Source organism: Schistocerca piceifrons, chromosome 1 (genome assembly GCF_021461385.2).
Source record: "Schistocerca piceifrons isolate TAMUIC-IGC-003096 chromosome 1, iqSchPice1.1, whole genome shotgun sequence".
Classification (NCBI taxonomy): domain Eukaryota; kingdom Metazoa; phylum Arthropoda; class Insecta; order Orthoptera; family Acrididae; genus Schistocerca; species Schistocerca piceifrons.
Genome location: NC_060138.1, coordinates 492,235,670 through 492,249,368, shown reverse-complemented (window position 1 = coordinate 492,249,368; position 13,699 = coordinate 492,235,670). Strand labels below are relative to the sequence as shown.

Sequence of the window (13,699 nt, the reverse complement as noted above, 5' to 3'; positions counted from 1 at the left end):
GAAATATTTGCACTTACATTCGTCACACGGTGTATATGTATAGTTTAATTTCACAAATTTCATCTCGTTTGTTTGATCTCTGGCTGAAGAGAGAATTTGGACCAGTTACCAGCCACACCCTCGTGGTTATTTTAAGTAACAAGAAAGAGAAAAAGAGCACTTACCGTTTCGGTAGCTGGAGACTTCGTCTGCTACGGATTTTCCTCCCCTAGGTACAGTATGTAAGTCAAGCTGTCGCTGATGACTTGGACACTGAGTAACGAGTGCTTCGTAGGTTTAAATATGATAACGTAAAATGGGAGGAAACAGTTTGTAATTTTTTAAAGCACGACTGACATAACTGCTGGATTCAAATTTTAAAAAAAAAGTGTTGTTGATAGTTTCCTGAAGTATTTTTTGTGTGGAAATGTGCAAGCGTTAATCAACTGCTTGCTCTCTGTTCAGTGATAAGTGTTGTGTATGAAGGATTTATTGTCGTCGTTTATGAATGTGGTTGATACAGTTGGCAGTGCCAGAAATTTTCATCTTGTTAGAATGCTGAAGAGTACCATGGTCACATTTTGCTACTGGTGTAGTACCATAGTACCATAAAAGCTCGTGAAAATATTATAGTCTCAGTACTCAACGCATATCGTATTATGTTTCAATAAGGAAACAAGATAATTGGTGAAAATAATGCTATTATCAGATAATTTAGGTTTCAGAAATGTTACTATTTGTCGAGGCTGCTTCATCACATGCATTACTATGCATTTTATTCTGTTATTGTGCGTCCATTCTGCGTTGTCCAGTTAGCTGCTATATTTTTTATTCATTGTCAATGCCAACGAAGGCGCATTCTTAATATCTTGTGCGAATAGCAAAATTGTTAAATCGTAGCGGTTGCCTCGCTTGTCAGTCATTGCATGTTGCTATACGCGTGGTTTAATTTAATTTAGGTTGTTGTAATGCTGCTTGATCTTCACTTACTGTTTCCTCTGACCATGAAGTTATAACGTATTTCAGAGCATTTTCGTTAAGTTCATTTGTTTCTTTATCAGTTCAGACGATTAGAAATTTTATTTTGTTCATTTATATTTGATGAGGAGGCAAAAGTAACATTTCTGTGTTTTCTGTGGACGAGAAGTTAGATGTGAGCGTAAATCATTAAAGTCTTTCATAAGAGTGGGCAACAGATCAACAAGATGTTTCTTTCATGTTGGCTAAACATAATACAAAACCTATTCTAAGCAGTTTCAAACAATGCTGTACATCTTTCTCGCAAATTAATTACAAAACATATTTCATCCAGCATGACCCCTTAGCACAGAGCTAGTAAGTAACGAACAGGGTCGTAGATTCTCTCGGAAGTGGTAGTACTTGACCAGACTTATTGGCTCGGAAAGGTTTATTATCTTACATGCAGGTTAATAATTATTTCACTGTAAATATTGCTTCTATAGATTTCATATCGTCGATGATAGCACTTATTCAGAGCCAACTTATCAACTCAATTATAGTTCTTCCCGTAAACTAGATGCTAAGGTGGTGACGGACTGGCAATTCATGAATATATAGCAGGTGTGCTTGAAGTTGCTGGTCGCATCCTGGTGACTAATCCATGCAGATGATACGTATCACGTATGTGATAGGATTGCAGGCATTATAGATTAACCAGATAATAAAAATGCAAAATTTAATTGAACGTCAGTTGTATATTTAAAAGTTTGTACTGCTGTCAAGCGTAAAGATTTCAGTTGCCATATTTTTCTTCTGGCTATCTTTCTACACCAGCAGCTGAACCAAACATTTGTGCTTACTCTATAAATGATAACCTGCTTACTACAAAAACTCCTGAGATTGACTGTTCTTTCCTAATATTAATTGAAATGCAAAAACTGGCACTTCGAGTAAGGTATGGCGTGCATATACAAAGGTCGGGAACCTTAAATGTTTTTCGAAATAACTTTCGAGAGGATAATGCATTTCTGTGAGCAAGGTTTAATATGTGTACAGAGCAGATGCTAACTGCAAAGTACATTGATACAAGTATAGGATATGAGGTACCGGTGGGAAATGTATTAAGAGAAATTAATTTGGTAAGGCAATTTGACCTCTGATATAAGGCAGAACTTAGGTTACCGCTGAAGCTTAAGAAATATCCTGCCAGATGTGTTTTAATTAAATCCTGAATTTATACCTATGTAACAGTATCTGATGTAAATTTAACATTGTAAAAATAGATAGTAATTAAGTTTTCGTGAAGCTAAATATATAATTATTAGTTTGACCGAAAGAAAATTTTCACGAAAAACAAGAAATCCTATCGGAATGAACAAGGGACAAATTGATTTCCTAATCTTTTTTCATTTTTTTAATGCTGCCTGTATACCGTTGAGAAACAACGATAACAAAAATTTCCACGCACCTTACGTTCATTTGTATTTCAGAGGTCATAATTTAGTGATAGCAACGTACTTCTTGTTGTTGTACAATAAATTGGACAGGTGTCAATACCCAAACCCAAAGAGCCTTCCTTTATTAAAGATTTCGTCTGTTGACTGAAGTGTTTAGACTTGTAAACCTGATCATACTTGAGCCGAAAGTGTTTTCAGGTGAAAATATTTTGAAAACTGTGAGAATTACAAACAGTAAATGTTATAAAAATTCTGTATCTTACAGGACAATAAATATCTAAACAAATATACATGAGTCGAAGTAAAAAAAGTAAAAACATTAAAGACCATCCGATACCAGGAAACGTCTTACGTCCCATGTATAACTTAATCATCATTCAATTATTTACATTACATTCTATCTTAATAAGTATAACACGTTTCTTTCACTCATCAGTTATGTCAATTATGCTTTATGTACAAACGCTAACGCCGAAACGTATAGTGTCTTTAAATATTTAATTACAAAATTACAAATTGTGTGGCGAGTTTTGAATAATTACAGAGAAGTAACTGCTATTGGTGAGCAGATTACGTGGTACCAGTGAATTCATTTACACACCATTTAGATCTTAATTCCTTAAACGGTGGAGTTGGTAACAGGCGTCACTGATGAACTTGCATGACACGGCCGAAATTTTTTTTAAGAAAGAAAAATATTTTGACGCCTATATCCATCCGCAAATTAGAATTTCATTGCTTCCAGAGTCACCACTGCTGCTTCAATAATTTATTCCAGCCTAAAGTATTTACAATGTTGGCAGGCTGTTAATGGGGGCTTCCAAACAGAAAAGTCGGGAATCATTTTTTTTAGAGCACACCGCTACGTCGGGGAAATTTATTAAGTTGCATAGCATTCGAGAAATGGAATCTAGGGATTTAGTTTAAAAGACTATCCTGCTGCACAACTGGAATATTTTAGGGAAACGTATAGCCGCTGACTGTTATGACAGACTGGATCAATAGTCCAGCTGGACAAGAAGCTCAGGAAGTTACTGTTATATCACCTCTCTTAAGTACCTGACTGACTCGACAAAGCTATGTACACTATTAAATAGGCGGTAGAAAGGCAGTAAAGGCGCTGTTACGGTCGCACTGCAGAAATACCGCATGTAACTTCATGGCAAAGACCGACCTATCTAAGGCGTAGTCCGACGTCATTATGACTTCAGATAGTAAGGATTCTCAGTCCGCCGTTGTTATCGAAAGTGGTGTGAATCATCTTGCAGAGCAGCCGTGGTGGCGTGGAAGCACTGAATAACAATTCAAAACGACGTGCGGTTTGACTCCGAGATGCCGTGAGCTGTCTTGCTTGACAGCCGTCGGGAGCAGCAAGTTTTTCGTATTTACAGCACCGCGCCGTGACGAGCGTCGCACTACTTCCTCTTCCTCTTGCCGAGCACGTCGAAGACGGAGGCGATGTTGCTGACGTAGGTGGAGGCGGCGGGCACCGGCTGCGGCGAGCCGAACTCTGCCCACTTGGTCAGGTCGATGCTGGGGATGACCCCGCTGCGGCACGGAACCCGCGGGTTGCTGTCAACACGCAAGCACCCAGCTGTCAGCCACAGGCTCCGGAGAACAGGTGGTCACGCAAGTAAAAAGAGTCTCTCGGGGAAGTGATACATCCACTGATCACTAATTGCTAATGTTAAAATTATATCTCTAAAAGAGGTGGAAGAAAATGGAGAGAAATGGAAGAGCAAACGAAGAACCTTTACCAATATTCCTATCACAAGAACAGGCTATATAAACTTCATACTAAAGAAGATTGTTTACAAGAACAAGGAATTAATGAGGAATGGGATAACATTTTAAAAGCTGTAAGAACTATATCTAATGAAGTGTTACGTAAAAAAAGAAAGTACCGGAAGAAAAAAGGACTAAGGATATGGAATGAAGAAATCGTAAACGCAATTAGATACAAGAAATTGGCCCATCTACAAGCGTTGCAACAGAAAACGGACGATTAAGAGAGATATGGACGGTGTCTCTCCTAAGAGTCGTCAGGTGCGTTTTCTCTGGTGTTTCGGCAGATATTTGCAATTTCGTTTCTGCAGCGTGTAGTTGGTGTCACTCCAAAGAAACTCTGCTCATCAGAATGTTGTGGTTTACAACCATCTCCGTGCAGCTTACTTCCTTCGATGCATCATGACATATTCAACGAAAGTCGACATTGAAGTTCAGTTTTACGAGCGAGTACGCACAACCGAAAGCATTAGTAATTGAACAGTTTTTACGAGATGACGTTCACATCGATTGCCACGACCTAATAGGGATTCACCTCTCCATCGTGAGCACCGTCGTCTACTTGAAACTGGTGGACGACGCGGCTTGTGAAAGGATTCTCAAAAGAACGACTGACCTTCAGTTCAGACGTTTGGATAAACACATAGGCCCTGTGAAAGTGGAACATACAGATCCAGAGGACGGTCCGCGTGTCCGAGTTGCCGTTTGAGGTGCCAGCCGATCCAACGGTGTTCCCATTGACGTACGTGGCGCCCTTGAAACCATTCCATTTGACCATCAACTGTCGACAGAAGCGTCGCCTTCAGTCGACGCTGAGCAGCCTCCGATGCGGCGGTAGGGCACCACAGACGGATATTCTGCTCTGTCGGAGCAAGTTCCGGCATCAGCTTTGCAATGCGAAGAGGGAATGACTCTACAGAAGTAGTTGGCCACCACAGATTTGGTGGTGGGAACCGACGCTTTTGTTCCTGATGGCAACGACTCCCTCAGTGGTTGTTGGATACTGACACTCATATCCAAAAACAACGGGCTCCCAAGTGGCGAAAGAAATGTAGACTGGTTCCATCCAATACGTGCATGATCAAGCCGACAGAAGACGAAGATCTGGATGGTGATGACCATCACCAGCAGGAAGTTATTGTAAGTTCCCCTGACAGGATTCGATCAGCAGCAGATTTGAATGAGACGTATCGCAGTGCCACGCTTCTGGATGAAGGATAGCAGATGAATTCAGTATCTGACCCTATCACAGAAATACTGCAACCTTCGGCTGTCCCGTTAATTCTGAGGAATGATCGCAACACAATCCTGCCTGGGTGGGCCGACGATACAGAGGGCGTGACGTTTCCTGCAGTAGCTAAAGCGGTTCCAGGTGCTTCACATCACGACAGTTAAATGCCAATGGACATTGGAGGGGACCCATTTTTGAAGCAGGGCCTCCTTCCGGTCTCCCATCTCCACGTCTCCCAAGAGGCATCAGCAAAACCTACTCCCAATGACTGGACTGCCCGATTGGAGCCATCAATCTCAATACCATCAGTTCTGAAGTCAAGATGCAGATGTTTCATGACTTCTTTTGTGCAGCAGTTCTCGACGTTGCACATTCTCCAGGAAGATGTTTATAGGGCGCCACCCACGGATAATGGCAGTGGTTGGTGGGTTGGATTGATTTACGGGAGCAGACTAAACAGCGCGGTTTAGGGAAGGATGGGACAGGAAGGTCGGCCATGCCCTTACAAAGGAACCATCCCCGTATTTGCCTGAAGCGATTTAGGGAAATCATGGAAAACCTAAATCAGGATGGCTGGATGTGGGATTCAACTGTCGTCCTCCCGAATGCGAGTCCGGTGTGCTAATCACTGGTCTACCTCCCTCAGCAATGGCAGTGGTACGGCCGTTCTTGTGAAGGATGGCATCGTGATCGATCGTGTGACCTACTATCATCAGCACAAGGACTTGCTGTCACATATCAGGGCGTCAGGATTGCGAATGTGTATGCCCCCTCTGGTAAGGACAAGAGGACAGACCGTTCGAGATGTTAAGTGTTCTTGATGGAAGGATGCTACGATCATATCATCCTATGGGGCGACTCCAGTTGTGTCCTGTCACCACAGGATCAAATGCCACACTTAACACATGGAGAGAACTGCAACGCCTAGTACAAGACCTTCACCGCATGGACACATGGTGGAGTATCCACAGCAGTATATGTTACCGGGCATTCAGCGAGCTGCTTTGATAGCATCAGTGTCTCCCATGGACTTATGGCAGAAACGCTTGATGCCGAGATATGGCCAGCAGCCTCTACAGATCATGATGGCAACCTCTACATCATCTCTCTCTCCCACGACAGAGAGAGTGGCGGATTTGGAGCACACGGAAGACGACTGTAGCGCTCCTGGAGGATCCATAGTGTCGACAGTGGATCGTGAAGACTGGAGGAACTGTGAGAGGCGGAATCTGACGTTTTCTTCTACTATCCAGTGGTGGTTCGATTGCGCAAAACCTGCACTGCGGCGTGTGATGATGAATTACTCTCGAGATTCTATGTGTTGGCAATGACACATCATTTTATACCACCGTGGGATATATCCGCCCAACCACTGTCGCCAGGGCATCGGACTGAGGTCCAGAGATTGCGAGCATAGATCACAATGCTTGTGTCATGTCGTCTTGAGGCACGCTTGGGTGCGCCCGTAGTCAAGACCGGATCAGGCGTGAATTGCTGGCCATGTATCACATTATCCGTAAACTTTGCAGGCGTCACAGAGTATTGATCTCTGTGCTGGATATGGCAGACGTCTGGCTCCTGACGGCCAAAAAGGATATTGCCAACGCCTTCTTGGAACATTATGGGTGGTTCTACTCTGCAGAAGAGCAGGATGCTATGGCGATGGATGACGACCTCCACTTCCCACCTCAGAACCTCGATTTCAACGTGGCAGCGACACACGTGGAACCCATAATGACGGAGGACTCGCCAATGCCCTCAGTAAAGGAGCAATCAACAAATCGCCGGGCCCAGATGGTCTACCAGTAGAGTTCTATCACACGTTCTGTGATGTTTTGATGTCCTGATAGGTTGTGATATATCAACAGCTGATGGATATTATGACGCCCCGATGGGTCACGACGTACCAAAAACTTATGTACCCTCCAGTGCAGATGCCACCTGCCTTTGTTGATGGGATCCTTATATTGGTCCCCAAGCCGTCTGCTGGATAGGACCGGCCTATTATAGTGGTAAATAGCAATTTAAAGATATTTACAAGAATTCTGGTTGACCGAATTTAGCGTGTACTGCGCCAAGTCCTCTCTACTGACCAGACGTGTCTTGGCGGTATAAACAACATACAGACACCACACAGTGACTACCACGATGTCATTGCACTGGTGGTGGCATGTCATGTGCATAGAGCCTTAGTACTGGTGGACTTTGACCCAGCTTTTGATAGGGTATGGCATGATTATGTTGAAAAGTTGCTTTGACAGCTGGCGTTCCCCCAGCGTTTCATAAACATCATCATGCACCTTCTTCATTGTGCGACTTCATAGGCTACAATCAATGGACGTATAGCACGCAAGATCACTATCACCCACACTGTGAGGCAAGATTGCCCTCTGTCAGTGGTTATGTATGCCGCTACCATGGAGCCACTTAACACTGACTATGATGCTCTCTGCAGGGACTTAGTGAGTGTATGAGGACGATCTAGTGTTTTTAGTTCACACGCCAGCCAAAGTCCAAAGATCACTGGACTGAAATGCGCAGCCGAAAGCCGCTTGAACTTAAAGAAGTCTGAAGTGATGGTCATCACCAGCAGCTTCCCAGAAGGGAGTTCAGGCCCATACCCTCTTTGGTATACTATCAAACGTTTGGGGGTTACCTTCACGAGTGACAGTCGACAGACAGCATAGCTTACCCATACTCATCTCCTACAAGACATAGGTACAGATGCCCATGGCAACTTGCTGCGAACCTTGAACATGCTATAGTGGTTGGCTTACATCAGCATCTATCTGGCATCTGGGACACTCCATCTGGCCATGGTCCTCCCAGTGCCAAAGATGAGCAGTCTTTGGTTATTTTGCCAGAGCAGAAATGATCATCAAAGTGCAATATGACCCGCTCAACCCCCCTACTACAAAGGGTGGTCTTGGAATGGCCAATGTGCTAGTTAGGGCAGTTGCCTTATATGTAATCATAATGATAACGATGCGGAAACACCGCCAGCGCAACTTCATAGGAACTCTGATTGAAGAACTGGCCCCTGACGCCCACTAACCACCCATTGCAGTGGCGCATACTTTGCCCCCACTATCTCACCTAAAGGAAATTTTGCGGACTTCATTTACGTCAGTGCGGACCTGCCAAGTGAGCGACTGCGGAGGGCCTACGATGTTTACTGCCCTATGATGCGAGGCCATCCCTATAATTCGAATGAATGCCGTCTACCCTCGGTTAATTGGTCGGTGGTGTAGCGTTCAGTGCATGGCGCTCTTCTCGATTCTGATGTCAGTGATGCCTGATATTTGGTGGTCAGTCACAAATATATGAATTGCCAGAGGCTCCATTCCATGCGTATGGCTGATTCTCCGTTATACCCAAAGTGCCAGCTACCTGATACAGATGAACACCATTGGGAGTGTAGGCCCGCCGTCGAGATGTGGAGGTACATGAGACTGATTTTGGCCCTCATTCATGGACGATCCCTACAGCAGACTTCGACATCCCTTCTTATCCCGGAGATGACGCTTTACCCACGTACTAACATGAATGCAGTGATATGGATCAAGGGCTTTTCCATATTGTATCTTTACCATGCTAATGACATACACTTTCTCGATTTTTGAACCTTCCTATGGGAACTAATCACTCGTCTATGACGCCACCCGCACTACCGCCAATACTTTGCTAATTACCTGGATAGTGTCTTCTGCGACCCTCCCCCAGTTGAGGTGTGCTGGGTAGGTGAAGTTAACCTTATGTGCATGTTAATTTTAGAGAACGGACTAGAACAAGTGATAGAATCATGTGAACTCTTTCTTCGTGACAACGTGTCCGGCCCTAATGATGGATTAGAAGGACCCATGGACATATTGATGGGTGGCAGCAGAAGGTGTCGTGTCTAATGTTGATTCCTCTAGTAGGGGCAGCCTTTAGAATTATTTATGCTTTAATTTTTTGTTGTTTAGTTGTTTGTCCCTGAAGGAGCACCTTTGTAAGAATAAAGATGTTTTGTTTCACCTGCCATTCTGCTCCGAAATAAAAACAAAATGGAGAGGAGCCGTTCAGGAATGTGAAGGGGAAGGCGCAGGCCTCGAATTTCGACCCCCGCCCAACCTGCCTCCACCGGTCTGAAGATGACTGCTCCACTTTCTATTTAAAAAATTAAAAAATGATAAGGAGGCCGCTCGCGAAAGTCGGAAAATCTGTAAATAAAAAAAAATGGTAAGGCAATAAGTGGGAGAGCCGGGTTCGAGTCTCCATCCAGCACAAATGCTCATTACCGTCATTCCAATATACAGCTGATAGTTGTCCATATTCGCAACTGCGAATACGTCTCATGTATTTCATAGCGGCTGTACTCGCCGTAGTGCCTGTTCCTTCGGACTTGCACGTGTGTCCGAATGAATACTGCACCGTAATTCTGAACAAAACAGGCACTGCAATATCGTACTAGTAAGCTTCTGTTGCTACCAACAGCTTCCTTTCACTGGCCGGGGACCTAGTGCCCGAGAATGACTTCCCTTCCATGATAATGCGCGCATTACACTCATTAAGACTCCTCGGACACAAATATGTTGAAGCAACATCGTGAGTAGGCTTTGGTGTGGCACTGAACTGTTTTATGTCTAAGCTTTGATAAATCATTAAATAATAAATGATTTTTGAAACATCCCCATCCTTGTGTGGCTACAGGTGGAAAGACAAGTTCTCTTCTCCATGGTTACTAAGACGGGTTCTCGTCCACGGTACCGGTGTAGCCAAAGGACTTAGTTCCAGAAGGCAGCGGCAGTAAAAATCTATGAACTTACGTCGTCTCTTCCACTTCCCAAAGCTTTATCATTGCCATGAAATCGTGTACTAAATGCGTGAAGTCGGCCCCGTTTACTACGAATCAGTAGAACATTTCTTAAAAGTTTGCCAGTTATCTATGTTTAGCCACGAGTAAGGATAACAGAACATGTGAAACAAATTTGGCGAATAGTGATAAAGTCAATAGGAAAACGAGGAGAAACGTTTGTCATAATTTAAAAGTATTACCGTCTATAAGATCAACATTTACTTACATCTCATGGTCAGGCAGTACCATAGGATATATCTGTATCGTATCTATGATGTCAGTGTTGTCGCAGATGACCCTGGACAGCTTGATTTTCCGAAGTTCCTGTAGTTGCTCTGAAATAGAAACACAAATATTGAGAAATAGTAAATTAAGAGACTATAGTTATAACATCTGCACTTCCTTTTGTTACGCACTAACAAGCACATACAACGCAATCACTTAATAAGAAATTATCATAGTTGCAGAAGGATTTAGGAAAAAACAGACCATAGACTTTTTCACGGACTCCACACAGTATTTTCGTTAAGTTGCTAATGGGAACAAAAATTTGGACTGCCGGATTTAGATATGGACTCAATTTCCTTCAATTAAGAGTGCAGTCAGCTTATCGAAAAATTTACAAATTACATTCTTCTCTTGAAATTATTTTCATTGTAACACTGTATAGAATTAAAATGAAAAAAATGTACTAGTGTCCATGTGGTAATGAGCGAAAGGTAAAGGTGAATCCCACTTCATCAGTAAATAAATTGTACTATTTGAATTGCAAATCTTCAGAATTCTATCTCAGAATGCATTGACCGAACTATAAAATGGTGACCCTGTGGTCCGACACATTACACAAGGCCACAGCTGTCTTGAAAGGAACTAGGTGTGCAGTGGTCAGACATTCCCATTAGAATGCAGTCATTGTGATTTTCTGTGGTTCCCCAAGATTTTAGAAATAGACCACGACCGATTTATCAGCGTAATTTCGGATATTTGCCTTGGTAGCAGTTACACACGGCAGCGTTGCAGCAATTACTTGGTCACCAGGAACAAGACCAGTAAAAAACTCTCCATCACTTGGAGACGGTGCATATAGTCTTCCTCGAACAGTTCGTCGTTAGCCCAGGCTTTTCTCTTCTTCTCAAGCTCTGCTACATTTTATGATTCTGTTCCTATGTCTCCTCTCGATGAATACGTTCTCACGCACATGCGTCCGTTTCACTTATCACCACCGTCCCCAGTTCAGCTCATTTTTAGTCTTGACGTCCTCTGCGTGCCTCACGTCACCACAACGATCTTACGCCTTTGGTAAGTCTGTATAATATTTTTGATTTTCCCTTCGGCCAGGCGTTCTTTTACCTCGATGATCGTCTATTTTGTAAGCAGCACTTTATGTAGTCTTGACCTTTGTTACTTATCGTACAATTAGGCAGACTCTAGTTTCAGAGATCTATTTTACCTTACCAGATCAACCAAAATTTTCATCAGCTACACATACGATTTATTTTATAGTTTTTCATCTATCTAGTTTACCACTTTATCCTTATTCTAGGTTTCCTTTATCGGAAACATATTTCTTATATTTAGCTGACGGTTGAACATTTTTATGACAACTGGACACAGAATGTTGGGTTATCACTGGTTATCGCTTCAGCTAAGTTATGAAATATATGTCAGTTCATATATTCCTATGTAGTTTCGTATACAGTTCAAGTACATTTTAACCGAGACAGGATCTTTGTACGTCTTGTTCTTGTTTATATATAACTGTATCGCTGAAGATGTGGTTCTAACACCATGAAACTAATTGGGTCCTAAATAAATATTAATCATACACCTGAAGCGATCTTTTTCATCATGATATAGTTTTACATCTGTGGATATCCACAATACAAAATTCTCTGTAAACAGAATTTTAGAAAGTGTAGTTTCTTTGTGTAGGAACTAGGGCGCAATATTTTTCGACGGAGGGCAACAGCACCTCCTTAGTAAATTACTCGCCCACCGTCACTGAGTTGACCTAAACATCGCAGTGTGGGACGCAAAGACAAATAGCTCCATCGTAGCGCTAGTAGTCCCCTTGTGTTGAAGTGGTGGTGGTGGTGGTGGTTAGTGTTTAACGTCCCGTCGACAACGAGGTCATTAGAGACGGAGCGCAAGCTCGGGTTAGGGAAGGATTGGGAAGGAAATCGGTCGTGCCCTTTCAAAGGAACCATCCCGGCTTTTGCCTGAAACGATTTAGGGAAATCACGGAAAACCTAAATCAGGATGGCCGGAGACGGGATTGAACCGTCGTCCTCCCGAATGCGAGTCCAGTGTGCTAACCACTGCGCCACCTCGCTCGGTGTGTTGAAGTAAAGTGACGTCTATAGATAAGTCAGAGAGCTAGGTGGAACGCTGGTAAGACACCAGTGAGAACACCGGTTTAAGTACATCGATTCAAATTTTTCATGATAGCCCTAAATTACGACAGCTGCCGGGATGGTTCCTTTGAAATGGCACGGCCGGTTTCTTTCACCAGTTCGAGTTTTAGAGTTCCGTGCTTAATTATCTGGTAGTCGACGGGATCACGATCCTTTCTACAGAAAGGTTGAATTCCCAGTTATCAAATAGCTTCTCAGGTAACTGATTTTTTTGGTATTCTTATTGATTCACCGTCTTCTACACTCAGAACGTACGATCATGGTGGTATGTTCGAATAACATTTGAGTACTTCCTGTACAGGATGTTCCGAAACTATTCATTAAGGTTAATGCAGGAGGTAGAGAACCTCAGAATAACATATATAGCTATGGCACATACGGCCCTTAGTAGCAATTTCTGATGCTAGGGGCAATTTACTCTGAAACTAGTTTAGAATGCTGATAACAGCAGTGGCATTCACACGACCTTGCTTGTATGCACGTAGTACATTGTCGGACCATTGACTGTCCGTTCGAAGATCTGTGGCTTGACTGCAGTGGTATCAGCAGCGACAGCAATTCTTAGTGACAAGATCTTCTCCTGTTTCCACAACGGTTTCATATTCCAGTCGCTTCATATGCCTCCAGAGGAAGAAATCGAGACACGTGGGGTCAGGGAACCTGGATGGCTACACCATAGGGCTATCTCGGACGATCCATAGATTCCCCAAGGTGCTTCTCAGATGACTCCTCTCAGCAATTCTGAAATGGGTTGGCACCCCATCTTGCTGGAAGTACATTCTTTGTTCAACATTCAGAGGTACATTCCCCAGCTGTTTTGGTAACACATGTTCCACGAAGATGCGATGCGATAGAGATCCGTTGAGGCGGAATGGAAGAATGTATGGTCCAATCAACCTATCATCGAGAATGCTTACCCACATACTAACACCGAATCGTCATCGATGAGCACGAGATCGCGTGTTTAGTGGATTCACATGTGCCCAAACAAGCGAATTGCTGATATTGCACCAGCCTTCACGAGTAAACAAAGCCT

The 13,699-nt window shown here is 43.2% G+C and overlaps 1 protein-coding gene across 1 annotated transcript in view; it reads right to left on the bottom strand.

The window, feature by feature from the left end:
* Positions 1 to 1,674: 1,674 nt before the first annotated feature.
* The window catches only part of LOC124795499 (chorion peroxidase-like), a 244,959-nt gene continuing 232,934 nt past the window's right edge, over positions 1,675 to 13,699 (bottom strand). Inside the window, exons 17-18 of the mRNA XM_047259556.1 lie at positions 10,476 to 10,584; positions 1,675 to 3,968 (exon numbers count right to left, since the gene is read on the bottom strand). Of these exons, the coding sequence (XP_047115512.1) occupies positions 3,812 to 3,968; positions 10,476 to 10,584 (266 nt within the window). The 3' untranslated portion in view covers positions 1,675 to 3,811. The remainder of the gene's footprint in view (positions 3,969 to 10,475; positions 10,585 to 13,699) is intronic.